This window comes from Moschus berezovskii, chromosome 12 (genome assembly GCF_049115385.1).
Source record: "Moschus berezovskii isolate FMDL1 chromosome 12, NW_MosBer_1.0, whole genome shotgun sequence".
Classification (NCBI taxonomy): Eukaryota; Metazoa; Chordata; class Mammalia; order Artiodactyla; family Moschidae; genus Moschus; species Moschus berezovskii.
The window spans coordinates 51,012,531-51,033,696 of NC_142471.1; the positions used below are offsets into that span (position 1 = coordinate 51,012,531).

The following is a 21,166-nucleotide window of genomic DNA, read 5'->3' on the forward strand; positions in this document are numbered from 1 at the left end:
TGCTGCTGCTAAGTCACTTCAGTCGTGTCCGACTCTGTGTGACCCCATAGACGGAAGCCCACCAGGCTCCCCCGTCCCTGGGATTCTCCAGGCAAGAACACTGGAGTGGGTTGCCATTTCCTTCTCCAATGTGTGAAAGTGAAAAGTGAAAGTGAAGTCGCTCAGTCGTGTCCGACCCTTAGCGACCCCACGGACTGCAGCCTACCAGGCTCCTCCATCCATGGGATTTTCTAGGCAAGAGAACTGGAGTGGCTTGCCATTGCCTTCTCTGGTTAACCAGGCTAAGCTAATATATATTTTTAGGCCTGGTTATGTCCTACAGTTTTTGGTGTGGATTTTTTTTTTTTCTTGTTTTCTTTTTATTTTGAATGCATAATCATTTTAGCAGTGACTAGTCAGTTTGGAAACATAATAGTTTAAGTAGCACTTTCATGAACACATGAACACAAGTTAAATCCTGAAAAATTGTAGCTTTAGTTTTTCCCCAAATAGCAAAATTTATGTACTTGTAGTTTCTTGGTGCGTTTATATTATTTAGTGGTTGGGTACTAAGCCCTATGATTTCTTGCACACAGTCCTTCCTGGATCGTCATTCACTTTAAAATTACAAATGTTAAAACTGAGTTAAAGGGACTTTGAAAAGGATAGTGGGACTTCGAGTTATTACTGAGTTAGGGTGGAGAGAGCTCCTGGGTCTGAAACCTTCGGAAAACACGACTTAGAATTCTGCTCGTGGAGACTTACAATTCAGTTAGCCTGCTGCTGCTGCTGCTGCTGCTAAGTCACTTCAGTCGTGTCCAACTCTGTGTGACCCCATAGACGGCAGCCCACCAGCCTCCCCCGTCCCTGGGATTCTCCAGGCAAGAACACTGGAGTGGGTTGCCATTTCCTTCTCCAATGTGTGAAAATGAAGTCGCTCAGTCGTGTCTGACCTTTAGCGACCCCATGGACTGCAGCCTACCAGGCTCCTCCGTCCATGGGATTTTCGAGGCAAGAGTACTGGAGTGGCTTGCCATTGCCTTCTCCGAGTTAGCCTGCTAAATACTCTCAAATGTTTCCAAGGGATGGGACAGTACATTGAAGTTCTTTAGAGCCTGTGCTTTGGAGTTAGATAAACTTAGGTTTAACTTGTAGTTCGTCCGTGTGATAGCTGAATAATGCTGTGAGCCTTATATTCACTACTTGCTGTCTTTTGTTCAAACATCAATGGTCCAAAAAGATAGCAATCACTACTACCTTGGCCAGCTCCTTCGCTTGGTGTTGGCGATGATGGAGAGGGGGAGAAAACTTCCCTGAGATGAAGCCACGTACGTGGAGAAAGACATAACTAATATTCATTTAGTATTTTGTCTCAAGTAAACAAAAATCAAAGACAGCTCCTACGTTTCAAGCTGGAGTGGGACAATGAAGTGTAAAATCAATTAAATGTTCTATTAAAGTTCCTTCTTCAGGAATTGATTTTACACTTCATTGTGGCACTCCAGCTTGAAACGTAGGAGCTGTCTTTGATTTTTGTTTACTTGAGACAAAATACTAAATGAATGTAAACAATTCTTTTTGTCTGATTTAACTTTTAGAGTGAATTTGTTTACTTTTTAGAGGCAAATATATCTCCTTACGGGCTTCCCTGGTAACTCAACTGGTAAAGAATCCGCCTGCAATGCAGGAGACCCTGATTCGATTCCTAGGTTGGGAATATATGCTAGAGAAGGGATAGGCCACCTACTTCAGTATTCCTGGGCTTCCTTGGTGGTTCAGATGGGAAAGAATCTGCCTGCAATGCAGGAGACCTGGGTTTGATCCCTAGATTGGAAAGATCCCCTGGAGAAGGGAACAATTACTCTTCCAGTATTCTGGCCTGAAGAATTCCATGGAGAGTCAGATGAGACTTTCACTTTCACTTTGAGACAATTAAGAAATCTTTAAAATCTTCCTGGTTTGTCCTCTGAATATTTCCTGACTCTTTTTTCTCTCCACTCTTACAACCTATTTGTCTTTTATCAAAATTGCCTCCTCATCTTTTTGCTTCGATTTTTTTTTTTTTTGATTCTTACTCAGATCCATCTTTCACTCAACTACTAAAGATATTTATTCAAAGTTCAAATCTGACTATATCAGACCTCTGTGTAGTATCCTTTCATGACTTTGCTGCATGAAATTCTTTGCAGAAGAAATTTCAAGCTCATGTGCATGTCTTTCTGTTACTTGATACCTGAACATTTGCTAAAACTTCCTGCTTCCATCTATTTACATTTAGCAAATATTTGTAGTTCCTTTTATTTATTTATTTTTAAAATTTTCATTTATTTATGGCTGCACTGGGTCTTACTTGCTGCCCGTGGGCTTTCTCTAGTTGCAGTGAGCAAGGGCTCGTCTCTAGTTGTGGTACATGGACTTCTCATTAAGGTGGGTTATCTTATTGCAGGGCACAGGCTCTCAGGCATGCTGGCTTCAGTAGTTGCAACATGCAGGCTCAGAAATTTAGGCTCAAGAGCGGGATCTGTAGTTGTGGCACACCTGCTCAGTTGTCTCCTCATATGTGGGATCTTGTTGCACTAGGGATCAAACCTGTGTCCTCTGCATTAGCAGATGGATTCTTAACCACTGGATCACCGGGAAATACTGCTTGTAGTTTCTTGAGTTACACCAAACTGCTGTGTATATAATTAACCTTTTGTTTGTTACATTTTCTTTTTTCTAAATTTTTCATCTTCCATTACACAAATTAGTTTGGATAACTTATGCTCAGTGTTTGGAATTTAGCTCAGACATCATCTAATTTGGGACTTTCCAGGTAGCACTAGTGATAAAGGCCCTGCCTGCCAGTGCAGGAGACTTAAGAGATGTGGGTTTGACCCCTGGGTTGGGAAGATCCCCTGGAGGAGGGCATTGCAATCCATTCCAATATCCTTCGGAGAAGGCAATGGCAAGCCACTCCAGTACTCTTGCCTGGAAAATCCCATTTGCCTGGAGAATCCCATAGACTGAAAAAAATCCTGGTGGGCTACAGTCCATAGGGTCTCAAAGAGTCAGACATGACTGAAGCAACTTAGCATGCACACATCCTCTCATTTAAGAATATTTTCTAGATTATGATTCTCTGTTGAGTTGCAAGTCTCTTTTTGGTGAATTTCTCTGAAGTTCTATTTACATCATTGCATATGTCTTTTTCCCTCATTGAATTTAAATCCCTTGAGGATAGATCCTAAATCTTAACTTTTGTATCCTAAAGATCTTACACTGTTCCCAGAACTTAGTATGTTCTAGTAGTTGTTTAATGAACTAGTAAGTCCAGGTATGAGTAAAGGAATGAGAGTATCTTGGTATATGTATCAACATTTCTAATGATGTTGAATTAACTGCTTCAGAGTATGGCCCATTCCATGGTTAGATAACTAATTCCTAGAAAGCTCTTTATCACATTAAGTTGAAGCCAGCATTCTTGTAACTCAGCCATTATTCTTTATATCTTCCATTTGCCAGTACACAGTATAAATCTTTAGACTAGTCATTGATATGTTTGAAGATGAATTTACGTGCTTCTGAATCAGAGTTTTCCCTCAAGCCACGTGTTCTTTGTTTCTCAAAAGTAAAATACATTTAATGTTAGGCTACTTTAAGATCTGTATTAACAAAAGAAAGCTTAAAGGCCCTTTTAGTTTGCAAAGAATCTTACTACATGGTAAATTCTAGCAGTTTTTGAATGTCAATATTAGTGAATTTAATCAGCATAGGGATAAAGGATTTAAGAATATAAACAAAGATACATCACCTCATACCCATATTACCAAACAGAATGGAGATAAAGCATCAGACATGAAGAGAAGTGGTCATTGCAGGAGTTGGTTTTCTTGAGCACAGCTATGCCATAGGGCAGATGCCAAGAAAGAGACAGACTTAGGTCTGTTTTTCCAAAAATTAAGTTGTTTTATCTGTTCAATTCAGTAGAAAATAAGACAAAATTTTAGCAACTAGTAGCAGAGATTGGTGATTCGTAGTGTTATTAGCATGTAGATGTTTAGTCAGAAGGAATCTTAAGTCACATGAAGAGTGTAAAAAATGTAGCCAACAATATTTGTGCTAATGTTCCTTCTTATAGATATATACATATCAACATATACATATATGTGTAAAATGTATGTATGTATGTAATATGTAATATACATATGAATGACATTTATGAATTTTTTTAACCATTCTTACCTCATAGTTTTATAATAGTCCAGAATATGCATAGAGCAAGTACTGCACAAGAGGCATGTCTGGAACCACCAGGTTTTCTTTGGCAGAACCACTAAAATTGCTTATTGAATTATAGATATAAGAAAAAAAAAGAATAATAATCAATAGAGGTTATGCTCTAACTTTCAGAAAATCAGCGATCCACTTATAATTCCAAATCAATTTGCATTCCTCTATAGTGCTACTGTTTCATAATAAAGGTATCCTTGAAATTTAATACATTACACTTTCAATGGTATAATGTGCATATGTATTTTATAAATATCGCTATACTATCATACATATGTTATGATGTATCAAAATATTAGGGAAAAAATACACCTTCAAAAAAGTTGTTAGTTTAAATGAACTGGAAAATTGTTTTTGTTTGTTTGTTTGGAGGTTTGTTGGCTTTTTACTAGTTATATTCTGCCATATATATATTTGTGGTCATTCACATTTACAATTTTTCATTTAATGTTTAATTTGCATATAGGTTCTGCCGGGTGGTGTTCCTGTAGGTACTAGTTGTTAATTTTGTGTTTGTTTTTTTGTTAATTGCTGTGATTCACTTCCTTGTTCTTTTTTGTTCTACTATAAAAAGAGCTAGACAATTACTTCATTATCATTTATTAAAAATTATTAAGATATATATGCAATCTAAACTTATTTACATATTATTGATAGTAGTAGTATGAAATTGTGTAGAATTCAAACTGCATGTAATCCCAAAGATTATATAATTATTATATTTTAATTCATGAACCATTAATAATTCATCATAGTCTTTCAAAGATCCTAATGTGAGGATTGAACCCTTTAAACAAGGTACTTCAGAAAACTACGGTCAATTAATTCAAGTTGACAGATGAGATTAACTTTTTCATCATTTTCTTCCTATGCTTTATAATTTATATGTATGCACATAAGTATGCAATTATATATATATATGTGTATATATATATCCGTTCCGTTCAGTCGCTCAGTCGTGTCCGACTCTTTGCGACCCCGTGGACTGTAGCCTACCAGGCCTCTCCTTCCATGGGATTCTCCAGGCAAGAATACTGGAGTGGGTTACCATTTCCTTCTCCAGGGAATCTTCCCGACCTAGGGATCGAACCCGGGTCTCCCGCATTGGAGGCAGACGCTTTAACCTCTGAGCCACCAGGGAAGCCCATATATATATATATATACATATGTACATATACATCTCTGTGTTGTGTGTGCATATATATGAGGATGCATATTATCTTGTGTGTGCATGAATTTGTTATATCATATTTTGAGTCTCATTGGAAACCCAAAATTGGTTTTAAATCCAATAGACTGTCATATTTCTTCTATGTGACGGAATTTTTAAATTTTACATTTATGTGTTAGTTTACCTTTGTGTTTGTGTATTTGAATTAATTTTAGTTGTGCTGTGAATAAATATTGGAGTTTATTTTGCCCTCCCAGAAAATAATACACAAATCAACAAACTAATATATTGTGCTTTTGGTATTTATGGAATGTATACTTTAGAGTAAAATAATATTATTCTTTATTGGGAAAAGTTGTTGTAATAATTAGCCCCCTGTGTATATTTTGATCCAGAAAATTAATATTTACTTTAAATAAATTAATCTACACAAGGACTACATAAAATATACTGTCCCTATCAGAATAATAAACCAGAGTATTCTCTTCCTTTTACATTCACTGTACACCACACCTGAAACTAGTGTTATCATTACAAGTGAATCTAAGGTGTTGAACTTTGAGTGACAACTGGATGATTGTCAGCTAAATGCTCAGACATTCACCCATAGCATCTATGCATGCTTCATACATATATCAAATTTAAAAGGTTACTATTTTGAATATTAATTAGCTTCAAAAGTTATATTTTAACCAAAAATTCACTGTGCAAGGCAGATTGGAATAAGCTATAACATGCCATGTACAATGCTAACATTATGCATTATGTTATATGTATATTTTTACATAAAACAGTCTGCAGTTCTGGGAAATGTTATTTTAGTATTCTAGCTAGTTATTATAAAAGGACTTGAAATAGAGACAAATTATCAAAAATTCTTTAGTATTTCTTGTTATCAAATATGAGAGATACTGTTTACGAAGTCCTGGTGTGCATATCATCTTCAAATGGGAAGCACTTGATGATGAAAATCTTGTTGCTTTCATAAATACACGAAATAGTGTGGTTTGTGACACAATCATACCACAGTTACACATACATTCACTAGTTTACAACCCAGCACTCATTTCAGTATTGCATTATCAGAGCACCTGACATAAAAAAATGCTTAAAATGTGGTGATTATGTGAATGAATATATCTAACAAATTTACTAACAGGTTACAGTTGAAGAAGAGACAGTGAGAGAGGGTTGACTGATGGATTTGAATGAAGAAAAAGAAGTAAACATTTGGCAAGCAAATCATGTAGCAAAACTTGCCCTACTTAGATTACTTATAGTGTAAATATATGAGTTAAAGAAGCTATATTTGTAGGCATCATTGTTGGTACAGTCAGAGAATAGAAATAACTATATGAATTTAAAAGTCTAGTGATTTTACCTTGATAAGTAAACACTAAAAAAGAGCAGTTACTTGTATTTATTGAGTTTTCTTTTAACTGAAAATGCATGCTAACTAAAATTTGTGATCATTTAAAAACAATAACTGAATTTATTACAATTGGCTCTCAAATATTATAAGAATCCCCAAAATGTGGTTTAAGTATGTTTTAATGTGCATTTTACAATTTACCTTTTAAAATAATTTAGCCTTTTATTTAATAACGTATTTGATTTAACCAAATACCCCAGCCATGCTTCCTATACATGCTGAGCTGCTGAAATTATGACATTGCAATGAAAACAGCTGAAGTGTCCACTAGAATATAATGTCAGTGTGAAGCCTCTAGAGTTTCCCAACTCTTAACAACTTTGATTATTTTATAATAGATGGATCAATGGAAAGTTATCTATAGAATTTTTTAATATTCCAAGATAAATATAGCACACTGACCTCATGTCAAAATTGTGGACTAGAAAGCTGCCATGATATGGCTATCTCCTAATAAGATACTATAAATACATAACATGTCAGGTTCAAATGAAACTATTCACTCCAAGGTAATTTGAAATATATACATATTGAAACTTTAGGTAGATGTAAAGTGTCTGTGGGTCAAGTTATACACACCTTTTAATATAGCAGTATGCATTTCAACTTTCTCACTTCTACATAGAATTTTTTTTTAATGGGAGTTTCTAATTTTTTTTAATCAACAATATATATGTAAACAATTCCAGACTGTCTATTCTGCCCTCAGCCTTTGATGATATCTGATAGAAAAGTAACCTGTGATTTTAAATCACATTTCACACCATAATATTTTTAAAGTTGCCATAATTTATGAAAACCTTACCTCCCTGTATGTTCTTATTTTTTATAGCCTTCCTGATAGTCCACACTCTCTCAATAATCCCCTTTTGTTCACTGCACCTTCCTTTCTTTTCCACTATGCAGACACCAATCCAAGCCTTCCCATTTTATGTCTTTGTTCTTTCTCTGAATTGCAGATATTAATAACTTATCTTTAAGAGACGGCAATAGAATTGCGAAGGATTTCCAATACCTAGTTAATTACCTGTGTTTTGAACTTTTGCAATCACTTTCATTTGATGTATATATCATTGTTTACTAAACCTTTTTATAAGACACATGTCAATTCAAATATTTGAATTTAATCATCAGAAATATTTTAATCAAAATAAATATTATGTTTCCCCTGGAGAATATTTACATTAAAATAAGAAAGAACAAGCATAATATTTATAATGAATTATACATAACCAGTTTTATTTCTAATTTACATTAAACATGAGAACAGAATAATATTATGCATGTGTGCAGTTTATTTCTATAAATGAAGTAACTATAAAATTCTACAGCTAAAATTCTGGGCTTCAGTTTCCTTTTCTTGCATTTATTTCTTATTTCTCAAGTCCAATAAAGTTCTGGAAAATATTGATATTAAATAATCAGTAAGAACATATTCAATTAGACTGTTTTATGTTATTCTTCTTCCTATTATTTTTGCTTTTATTCACATTAATTATATCAGTACTTATTTTCCACAAATGAGTAATTATCTTTGGGTAGTTTTACTCAACTCTGAACAAATTTCTAGTTGAATCTCTCTTTTCTTTAGAAAATTCTTAATGCAGTTATACCTGTAATAAATTTGAAAAATGAATTTCCAGGTAATGAACTAATAACTATATTGTTTATAAACATTTTAAATATTGGCTTTTTTTTTTTTCTCTTAAGACGAAAGACCCAGAGCTTCACCTTTTTTTGAATGATTACACTTCAGTCTTCACTGTCACACAGACTGGAATCACTCGCTACCTCACCTTACTTCAACCGGTGGACAGGGAAGAACAGCAAACTTACACTTTTTCGGTAAAGAGATTTCATATATGTATATATATATATGCATATAAATGTATATGTATGCAAGAGAAAGAGATGTTTGTTTAAAATTGAAAAGTTCAATGGTTGGAAAAGAAAAAATGCAGTATATTCAATTAATAACAGAGAATGTAAATAATAAAATTTTCCTCAGAAGTATTTCTTTTTTGTCAGTTTATATAGTTTTATTACTACTCTTTCCAATGGAAGAAAGATAAATTTTGAGATGAAAGCAAATTGGAGTCTCGCTCTTCACCATCCACTCATGATTGACTTAAACTGAGGTATTATAAAGTAGAATCGACAAAATAAAAATTATTTTCTAACATTTGTTTATATATTTATTGTTATTACAGTTTTAGGTTTGTCTTAGGGTTAGGCCAGTGGTTCTCACTAGGGAAGATTCCTGCTCCCACCAGCCTGCCCAGAACCATTTTGCAATTTCTGGAGACATTTTTGTTTGCTCTTAACCAAAAGGTGCTACTGGCATCTGGTGGGTAGACACTGACAATACTGAGAGACATAATACACAGGACAGCCCCCCACAACAAGAATTCTTAGGTTAGATTAACCTGGAGGAGGAAGAAAAGAAACAGAAAGATTGACAGCTGAATAGAGGTAAAAAGAGGGTTCTAATTATCATCCGAATTTCTGAGCCAGATTTTATTCAAATATAGGGGAAAAATGAGCTGATAGAAAAATATAGGAAATGGAATTTATGCAAGAATTTTGTTTTTTCTGGTGAAACTTATACAGCAGACTCAGAGCTTCCAGAAGACCTAAAATCTACAGTTAAAACTTAGATACAGAGTAGATTTCAGAAGTCATTCAGGACCACAATGGTATTGTTAGTGCACTGACTTTTGTGAGACTTTCTTTAAAAGTTAATAATATAGTTAAGATGTCACTCTTAATGACTGCCAATGGGTCCTTTAGAATTTGTGATCTTTGTGAATTATTAGAATATTACATGTTTAGGGCACCTGCTTTCTTGATTTATATAAGCATGTTATTGTAAAAGCAACTATTGCATTGTATACAAAATATGTAAGAGTATTTCCCAATTCATTTTTTAAAGGTTAAATAGTAGTTAATTACTAAGAATTAGCAATGTTATTGGACCACTTCAAACCTCTAGAACATTTTATATATCAGGTTATTGAAAGTATGATTAGAATTTAATATATAAAAATCAAGCAGAATCCTCCATAATTGCTTCCTAGCACATTAAAACACTTTGGTAATATGTATTATTATAGTTTTATTATTTCCTTTTATCAGCAAACATTTTAGTATCCTTTTGAAACTATAAATTACATATAAGAAACTTTTCAAATTGTAGGAGTGAATTCTGTACTGCTTATGTTTGCATGACTTCTCTATTAAATTTATTTTTCTACCCCCAAAGATAACAGCATTTGATGGTGTCCAAGAAAGTGAGCCAGTTATTGTCAATATTCGGGTGATGGATGCAAATGACAACACTCCAACCTTCCCTGAAATATCCTATGATGTCTATGTTTATACAGATATGAATCCTGGGGACAGTGTCATACAGGTAATTATCCATATAATATGAGGATATATTTGAAACAATTATTTCCTTAGGTATTTTACAACTCATTGGTTAAGAAATTGCTTAAGAAATAAAAGTGAATTTCAGGGTTATCTTATGGCATAATTTAGCTTAAAAAGATTTACATTTATGTTTACTTTTTGATTGAAAGTGTACCTGTATGCACTTTAAAGTAAAATTAGCTAGATACACAAATAGCAATTTGACTTATTTATGAACTGATTTTTTAAATTTAACATTATATGTTGAACATAATAAAGTGAATACAGTAATATACTGTATTCACGCATTAAACATGTAGTTTAAAACTTCAAATTATTTTAAACTATTGTGAAAATGGGTTAAATCTTTGTGACCCCAAGGACTGTAGCCTGCCAGGCTCCTCTGTCCATGGGGATTCTCCAGGCAAGAACACTGGAGTGGGTTGCCATGCCCTCCTCCAGGGTATCTTCCCAACCCAAGGATCGAATCCATGTCTCCTGCATTGCAGGTGGATTCTTTACAATTAGAGCCACCAAGGAAACCCATGAATACTGCAGAGGATAGCCTATCCCTTCTCCAGGGGATCTTTCCAACACAGGAATCCAACTGAGGTCTACCAGCTGAGCTACCAGGGAAGCCCAAATTTCCCTTAGTGGTAAATACAAAGGACTAGATTATTGGACAGTACTCTTAGACATTGATTACTTGGACCTAAAATGGAATCACTACAACAGGAAAAATTAAGATTCTATAATAAATGATATCTTTGAAAACACAGAAATCTGGCAAAATCTTTGTCCTTGATTTGTCTTATTTTTATCATTCAGTTCAGTTCAGTCGCTTAGTCGTGTCCGACTCTTTGCGACCCCATGAACCACAGCACGCCAGGCCTCCCTGTCCATCACCGTTACCTGTACTTATTACATTTAAGTGAATCGCAGATTATCTCAAATTTCCTTTTCAATATTCTGTGTATAAATTGTAAAGAAGTAGTAATATTTTTCCTTGAAGATTTTTAGAACTCTGGAGAACAGTTAACTCTAGTAATTTTCAAAGTGACTGTGTGTGTGTGGTAGTCACTCAGTCATATCCGACTCTTTGAGACCCAATGGATGGTAGCCCAGCAGGCTCCTTTGTCCATGGACTTCTCCAGGCAAGATTACTGGAATGGGTTGCCATTTCACATCAGAATCATCTAGGTGGCTACTGAGAAATACAGATGAGCAAGATTCACTCCAGCTTTCATGGATCTGAAGCTCCATATGTAATACTTAGGTAATCAATAAAAAAAAGAAAAAAGAAAACCCAAAAGGTTTCAGTTGCCTAGTAATGTAAAGACTACTGATCTTTATTTTCCTCTATACCTGAGAGTCAGACTTAATAATTTGAAATTACTCTCAGGCCAGGAAGGTCATGATTCTATATACTTTTTAGAGTATTGTAATGGCTCCAAATTATTACTAAAATTTATATACAATATATGTTATGTAACAATATATGATATGTGTTTATATAAAATATAATCTATTACATAATATAGTATATAAATAATGCTAATAAATGAATTTATCTATCTATATATTTTAGTATTATATATTTCAGAGGAGTGAAAAAGAGCAGTCCAAATGCCTTAACAATGTACTTAAGTCTTCATGGTCTGAATGCTTTCCTCCCAGCTTCATCTTTGGCCTTCTATTCATATATGTATGTTTCAGTCCTACTCGACCATCACTTCCAGTTATCTGAATGTGTCTTGCTCATTCCCATTTTCTCCAATTTTTTCCTTTACCTTGATCTCTTTCCCTTCTATTTATAGCTTAATTACTTTCTTTGTTCTTTAGACTTTTTTTCTTTCTGAAGAAGCATTCCTTAGTAGTTTTCTGTAGATAATTCCTAGTAATTTTTCTTCATTAATAGTTCCTGTTCTTGTAGCCCACCAGTGTGCAGCCAATACACTATGATACAACAGTGTGTCTTCATTAGTGTGAAATGTCTGGGAAAAAATAGTTAACTGTATGTCTCGTGGCTTTTGTACACTATTTTCTATTAACCAAGAACACTTCTTATCTGATCTTTTATAAGGCTAACTCACTCTCATCATACAGGACTCAGCTCAAAATATCACCTCAGAGAAAGCTTTCCTAATAGCTTAGTGTCAATAACCTTCCAATATACACTATACACATACACCCTGCATCACAGTTCTTATTTTATAACTTGCTTTCTCTAATTACTTTTAGAGCCACTATGGCCACCTAAAATTATCTTTTCTTCTTGTCCCCACTCCAAACTAAAAACCCCATTAGCGACCATCTATCTTATTTGCCACTCTGACACCAGCACATGCCAGATATACTAGCCAGGCAGTAAATATCGATTCAAAAGATAAATTATTATCTATTTTTCATGAAATAAAGTGAAAGAAAGTGAAAGTTCCTCAGTCGTGTCTGACTCTTTGCAACCCCATGGACTATACAGTCCATGGAATTCTCTAGGGCAGAATACTGGAGTGGGTAGACGTTCCCTTCTCCAGGGGATCTTCCCAACCCAGGGATCGAACCCAGGTCTCCCGCATTGCAGGCGGATTCTTTACCATGAACTAATTGTTAACATAAGTTAGAAATAATGCAATGCCATCTCTATTTTATTTATTGGGTTAAGATATGCTTTCTTCAGTGATACAGAAAAGGGTAACATAGACTGAGCACTGAAAATGCATGTTATATGAATGTCTTCTTCTGTGTATATGGTAGTGGGGAAAAAGTTTCAAATAGAAGCAGTACATTTTATTCTTATCTTGGAGTGACACTTGTCATGTTTATGAAATCTATCTTTTTCACCCATTTTTCTTGAGGGCACAACTGTAATTTGTTTATTTCTATATCCACAAACTCTGTATCCTTATAGTAGATGCCTAAACTAACAGAAGCATAATAAATGTTTATTTGAGGATGAAAGAAAGGAAAATCTGTAAGCAAGTAGATCTGACTGAATGGAGAGGAATAAGGATATTGGCCTTTATTTCTAGTCAGTTGATGGACCTAGAGATCTACATTTATCTTTACTGAGGCATTCTTTCATAGGGAGTGAAATTATGGTTTGTAGAGATAAAGGACTGACAATTACTGTCATGTTCTTATTTAATTAGATCTGATTCTCATCTGTATAATAACATAATTGGAAATAAAAGTAAGTTTATACAGAAAAACAGCCCACAGGGAACTTAAAAGTGTAACTAAGAAAACGATAGCAATTATGTGATGGAAGCGTATCTCAAAATTGTTTGCCCTGGGGGATCAAAAGCTTACTTCTGGCATGTGCAGGCTACAAAAGTTAATTTCCCTTATGTATCTCTTTTTAAAACACATTTTCCCTGCCTTTAAAATTCATATTTTATATATTTCTCTTTGAAAATCTATTTAAACATAGATTGTTATTTGTGTCTACATGCTTCTAATTTTTAATTTATTTAAATGCCAAAAACTGAAGCTTTTTAATTAGTTTTTTTAATGTTATTCCTGGCATGCATATTAGAGCTCCTTTGTTTTATTAAATAAGATCTCTCTGGGTGATTCTACTGTGTATTGCCATATTATTTAAATAAAAATATCTCAAGGTGTAGTTCAGGGTGTTGTAAAAAGAGTGGTGTGGCTATAATACATCCTCCTCCAAGGGTCTAGAAATAAAAGAAAATAGATTTCCCATTAAGAGAGAAATTTTAAAACAGAGTAAAATAATTCAGAACTGTGATTTGCAACCACATTTTAAGGGTCATAAAATGTTTTTTTTTTTTAACTCCATTCACCACTAACCCTTCCATAACCCTCCCATTCTTAAGTAACTCAACAGAAGATTGATTAGTTTCCTCTTTGGTAATGCACCTGCAATGCAGAAGATCCCGGTTCGATTCCTGGGTCGGGAAGATCTGCTGGAAAAGGGATAGGCTACCCACTCCAGTATTCTTGGGCTTCCCTTGTGGCTCAGCTGGTAAAGAATCTGTCTGCAGTGTGGAAGACCTGGGTTTGATCTCTGGGTTGGAAAGATCCCCTGGAGAAGGTAAAGGCTACCCACTCCAGTATTCTGGCCTAGAGAATTCCATGGACTATATATTCCATGGGGTGGCAAAGAGTCAGACACAACTGAGGAACTTTCACTTCACTTGGTCAGTAATCTGTTGTCCAAAGGAGGGAAAATATCAGAAATAAAGGACACAATGAGCAGTGTCCAGCAAAGAGGGCCTTGGATAGCAGATTTTTAAGTATTATAATCAGATCATTTTCAGTGTAGACATGAGACTATCTTGGCCTGATATAAGTACATAATTATTTGAGTCCACTGTCTTCTTATAATGTTAGCTATCCTTGTTCACATGCATGGATCAGTCATAAAAATGTACTATCCAGGTTCTTATTTCAAGTTCTCAATTATGAACTAGTTTTCTGACTATATCTATTATGCTTGATTACTGTAAAAAGGAACAGGGTGATTCTGACATGTACAGTTCATGAAATACACTTACAGGAGCACTGCCACAAAACAGCAGCTGCATCTTTCACAACTGGCAGTGTAATCAGATTACAAGCACGTCTTATGTTTAGAGAGAAATTAGCAGCATGAGGGAGTATGATTCTTTCTTTAGGTCACAGAGTATATTTTATGTTGACAAAAGACAATTTTGTCAACCATCAGTTAAATCTTCCAGGTTGACGCTAATGGATATCACACTCCCTTGTCTTAAAATCTCATTTCACACATTGCTAGTTTTTTGGAAAAGCCAATTGCTCTGTATTAGAGATACAGATTTGGGTATATAAGATATAGATTTTAATTTCTGCAGTTAGCTATCCAGTCTGTACTTTAAAGATGTTATTCCTAGACAGTTACAGTTCTCTTCAATCAATGGTTTTTAATCCTATCTGAGTATTTATTAGAAGTTTACCTGAGAAACTTTTAAAAATACTGATGCCTGGACAACACCCTGAGATATTTTTATTTGAATGATATTGCAACATGAAGTAGAGTTACTCAGAGAGATCTCATCTAACAAAACAAAGCAGCTGTAATATGCAGACAATCTTGAGAAAAACTCCCTCAGAACTTAACAATATTTTATGCCCTCTGAAAAATGGAATCTAAATTTATTAAAATGGAATCCTGTATGTACTGAGTCCTTTGAGTCTCACCGTACTTCTTTTCTTTTTCCTCAGTTCTTACTTGCTTCTGTCATGTTTCTTACTCTTCACTGCTTTAAAGCCCATCCTTTCCCCTCACCTTTACCTGTGCTCAACTAATTATTCCATTTCTTTCCATTGTATTTTACTACAATAATCTCTTCCTCTCTACTGATTATTCCCTTTGGGCTATTCTCACATGCCCTAGTCCATAAACAGCTTTCCCAGATAAGACTTCATGCTACTATTTTTGTTGTTGTTTAGTCACCTAGTCCTGTCTGACTCTTTGTGACCCCTTGGACTGTAGATTGCCAGGCTCCTTTGTCCTTGGAATTCTCCAGGCAAGAATACTGGAGTGGGTTGCCGTTTCCTTCTCCAAGTGATTCTTTCTGATCCAGGGGTCACTTGCATCTCCTTCATTGACAGGCTAGTTCTTTTCCACTGAGCCACCAGAGAAACCTACTATAAAACTCTGAATTTCCAGCTCTGATGTATTTAGACATTTGGATTAATTGATCAATTTAGATATTCTATTATTTATTTATCTATGAATAATTAATGCATAGTTATAAATCTGATCTTCACTCACATCATACTACTAAAATCATACAAAATCATAAATCTAATTCATCTATCTCTAATAGTGTATATCTCTAATAGTATATAAATAAAATAGTATGTATTATTCAGTACTTAACTATGTAAAACTCTTTACACTTTTACAGAAAATTTCTGATTCTCATCCTACTTCTCTGGTAACTGAGCGATTTTCTTCCTGGCTTCTTATTCAATCCTCAATCTCTCAGTATTAACATTTACAAAAATCAATATATAGCTTTCCTCTCTTTTACCTATTCCCAAGTTTTCAGTCATTATTTCTGTGAGAAGCCCAGGTACTCATGCTACCCAAATTTTTGGACAAGGTAAGGTAGACTTTTGACAGGCAGCAGAAATTTAACATATTCCAAGATAAACCAACAATATATTATCCTTATTCCAATACAGAAACATGGACACATATACAGGCTCAAATATACATGTTGCTGTTATTCAGTCACTAAGTCATGTACGGGCTTCCCTGATAACTCAGTTGGTAAAGAATCCACCTACAAGGCAGGAGACCCCAGTTTGATTACTAAGTCAGGAATATACACTGGAGAAGGGATAGGCTACCCACTCCATAATTTCGGCTTAGGTGGCAAAGAATCCACCTGCAATGCGGGAGACCTGGGTTCAATCCCAAGTATGGTCTGATCCCCTGGAGAAGGGAAAGGTCACTCCAGTATTCTGGCCTAGAGAATTCCATGAACTGTATAGGTCATGGGGATGCAAAGAGTTGGACATGACTGAGAGACTTTCACTTTCACTTTCTTTCAAGTCATGTAGTTCTTTGCAACCGGAAGAACTGCAGCATGTCAGGGTTTCTTGTCCATCACTATCTCCCTGAGTTTGCTCAAACTCACTTCCATTCAGTCAGTGATGCCATCCAACTATCTCATCCTCCATCACTCCCTTCTCTTCTTGCCCTCAATTTTTCCTAGCATCAGGGTCTTTTCCAATGAGTCAGTTCTTGGCATCAGTTGGCCAAAGTAGTGGAGCTTCAGCTTCAGCATCAGTCCTTCCAATGAATATTCAGGGTTGCTTTCCTTTAGGATTGATTGGTTTGCTCTCCCTGAATCCCAAGGGACTCTCAAGAGTATTCTCCAGCACCACAGTTCAAAAGCATCAGTTCTTCAGGGCTCAATCTTCTTTATGGTCCAACTCTCACACCCATAGATGATTAGTGGAAAAGCCATAGCTTCTACTATATGAATTTGTCAGTTAAAGCCATAATTTTGACTATATGGATCTTTGTCTGCAAAGTAATGTCTCAGCTTTTTAATATGCTGTCCAGGTTTGTCATAACTTTTCCTCCAAGGAACAAGTGTCTTTTAGTTTCATGTCTGTATGCCTACAGTAAGAAAAGTCAAATATACACAACCTGTCATCTTTGGAGGCAATTATACATTGCCGCTGCTGCTGCTGCTAAGTCACTTCAGTCGTGTCCAACTCTGTGTGATCCCATAGACGGAAGCCCACCCAGCTCCCCCGTCCCTGGGATTCTCCAGGCAAGAACACTGGAGTGGGTTGCCATTTCCTTCTCCAATGAGTGAAAGTGAAGTCGCTCAGTCGTATCCGACCCTTAGAGACCCCACGGACTGCAGCCTACGAGGCTGCTCCATCCATGGGATTTTCTAGGCAAGAGTACTTGAGTGGCTTGCCATTGAGAGCCCAGTTAATCTTGGATTACGTAGGCTTCAGATCAGCAACTGCAGTCACGTTTATTTTCTTCCTCCTTCACCTGCATACATACAGATGATTGTCTGGTTTCTAAAATTGCTATTTCAAAATGTATACATCTGTCACCATTTCCTTTTCCATGCCTGTACATTGCCATAAATTAAGTTGCTACAATAGACTCTGGTTGACAACCCTATTTCTGCAGATTCCCCACAACACTGATACAGTGATTATTCTAAAACACAGACATGAATCAGAACAGGTCCTTATACGACTAAAGGAAGAGCCTAATCTCCACACATGCAGTCAAGAACAGCTGTGAAATACTTCAAGTTCTTTTGTTCCACCACATGCTACATCTCTCCATGTAACCAACTTTGGTATTATACAGAGGGTTTGTCTTGTTTAACTTCAGCATAGGATACCCTTCCCATTCTACGTTTATTGACATTTCTCTCACGTTTTAAAGTTTAATCCAAATTATACCCTTTCCATTCTATTTTACACATAATTCAAATATTATTTTTTAGATAAAGTCTTTATTTTCATAGCAATTCAGAAAATTCATTGTTCTTTCCATCATACGTACACATATCCAACAGGCAAATGTATCTCCAATGAATTTTATTGTACCTTGCATTAATGTTAGCTTTTACATAAATTACTTTTAGTGATCTGTAACCACTCGTGATTGGCACAATGACTTCCACACAGCACAGGTTTACCAAACATTCATTGAATTTGTCCCCTCAATTAATTTGCTCTCAATATTTAGAAAAAGTCTCATTCTAGAGGTACACTCTTTTTGGCCTAAGAATTCCCTCAACCACACACAAAGTGTTATCTCCCATAACTCTTTCTCAAAAGTCCTGTGAAGTTTTCATCTTTTCCAGTTGATCTGAGTCAAAGTTGTTGGGGAGAGCATTGAAAGTTCACGCAGTTCTCAGGATTTTGTTTGGCATTTGCATTCCTCGAGGCCTTTTTATGTCTTCTCTATGCACGTGTGTAGTGTCAGAGATGTGTGGAAAGCTTATCCAGCCTTTCTATTGGACTCTAATTTTCTGTTTATTTCTTCTAAATTTATGGCTTGTTCTCAGCTTACCAACTGGGATCACAACTTGCACTGACAGACCTGAGGCTATTCCTCATTCAATTCTCACTATAATTGATTCTTTTATTAACTCTACATCAAATTAACTATGGCATCTCTTGAAGAACATCTGCTGCTTTTCATGGTCAGTCCCATCCTTATAAAACCCATATGCCTACTATATTTGGGGTTGAGAGTGGTAAGGGGGATAAGGTGCCACTGAAATAACAAGGTCACTAGCTCCTGCTTTACCTACCTAAAGTCACAGCAATTCTTCTTGAATATTATTCCCAATTTGTCTGCTTTAGTGAATCTTTAGAGCGCTAAATGTTTTTTGACACTTTTACTTAGATTTTTACTTACCTTTTGGGGAAAACAAACTATCTGATTTACATACATCATTGGAACCAGAAATCCTGCCTCCTAGCTCCAATTATTTGCCATTTTAATAAAGATATTTCAATCAGATAGTAATGATGAGACGAGATATATCAAATCCCTTATGATTATACAGTTTAAGTGACACATAGATTAAAGGGATTAGATCTGATAGACAGAGTTCATAAAGATCTTTGGACAGAGGTTCCTAACACTGTACAGGAGGTGGTGATAAAAACCATCCCCAAGAAAAAGAAACGAAAAAAGGGAAAATGTTTGCCTGAGGAGGTCTCACAAATAGCTGAGAAAAGAAGAAAAGCAAAAGGCAAAGAAGAAAAGGAAAGATATATCCATCTGAATGCAGAGTTCCAAAGAATAGCAAGGAGAGATAAGAAAAGCTTCCTAAGTGATCAATGCAAAGAAATAGAGGAAAACAATAGAATAAAAAGACTAGAGATCTCTTCAAGAAAATCAGAGATACCAAGGGAACATTTTATGCAAAGATGGATACAATAAAGGACAGAATCGGTATGGACCTGACAGAAGCAGAAGATACTAAGAAGAGGTGGCAAGAATACACAGAACTATACAAAAAAGATCTTAATGACCCAGATAATCACGATGGTGTGATCACTCACCTAGAGCCAGACATCCTGGAATGTGAAGTCAAGTGGGCTGCACTCAATATGCCAGCAGATTTCCAAAACTCAGCAGTGGCCACAAGACTGGAAAAGATTCAGTTTTCCTTCTAATCCCAAAGAAAGAAAGGAAATATCAAATAACTTTCAAACTACTGCACAATTACACACATTTCACAAGCTGGCAAAGTAGTGCTCAAAATTCTCCAAGCTAGGCTTCAACAACTTGTGAACCAAGAACTTCCAGATATTCAAGCTGGATTTAGAAAAGGCAAAGGAACCAGAGATCAAATTGCCAACATCCTCTGGATCAAAAAAAAGCTAGAGAATTCCAGAAAACATCTACTTCTGCTTCATTGACTATGCTAAAGCCTCTGACTATGTGGACCACCTCAAACTTGGAAAATCATTAAAGAGATGGGAACACCAGACCACCTTACCTGTCTCCTGAGAAACCTGTATTCAGGTCAAGATGCAACAGTTAGAACCAGACATGGGCCAACGGACTGGTTCCAAATTGAGAAAGGAGTACGTCAAGGCTGTATATTGTCACCCTGCTTATGTAATTTATATGCAGAGTTCAGTTCAGTTCAGTTCAGTCGCTCAGTCGTGTCTGACTCTCTGCGACCCCATGAATCACAGCACGCCAGGCCTCCATGTCCATCACCAACTCCCGGAGTTCACTCAAACTCATGTCCAGAGTCGGTGATGCCATCCAGCCATCTCATTCTCTGTCGTCCCCTTCTCCTCCCGCCCCCAATCCTTCCCAGCATCAGAGTCTTTTCCAGTGAGTCAACTCGTCGCATAAGGTGGCCAAAGTATTGCAGTTTCAGCTTTAGCATCAGTCCTTCCAATGAACACCCAGGATTGATCTCCCTTAGAATGGACTGGTTGGATCTCCTTGCAGTATAAGGGACTCTCAAGAGTCTTCTCCAACACCGCAGTTCAAAAGCATCAATTCTTCGGCGATCAGCTTTCTTCACAGTCCAACTCTCACATCCATACATGACCACGGGAAAAACCATAGCCTTGACTAGATGGACCTTGGTTGGCAAAGTAATGTCTCTGCTTTTTAATATACTATCAAGGTTGGTCATAACTTTCCTTCCAAGGAGTAAGTGTCTTTTAATTTCATGGCTGCAATCAGCATCTGCAGTGAGTTTGGAGCCAAAAATATATCCATTTCCCATGAAGTGATGGGACCAGATGCCATGATCTTCGTTTTCTGAATGTTGAGCTTCAAGCCAAACTTTTCACTCTCCTCTTTCACTTTCATCAAGAGGCTTTTGAGTTCCTCTTCACTTTCTGCCATAAGGGTAGTGTCATCTGCATATCTGAGGTTA

General features: G+C 36.0%; 1 protein-coding gene across 16 annotated transcripts in view; it reads left to right on the forward strand.

Annotated features, from left to right (window-relative positions):
• PCDH15 (protocadherin related 15) overlaps positions 1-21,166 on the forward strand; it is an 870,688-nt gene that overhangs the window by 486,732 nt on the left and 362,790 nt on the right. For 14 of the 16 annotated variants that reach the window (XM_088842500.1, XM_088842496.1, XM_088842498.1 and 11 more), the window contains 2 exons: positions 8,565-8,699; positions 10,117-10,266. In XM_088842500.1, coding sequence (XP_088698626.1) covers positions 8,565-8,699; positions 10,117-10,266 — 285 coding nt within the window. Of the gene's footprint in view, positions 1-4,717; positions 4,739-8,564; positions 8,700-10,116; positions 10,267-21,166 lie in introns of all 16 variants that reach the window. The other 2 variants (XM_088842495.1, XM_055425191.2) reach the window with 1 other exon arrangement.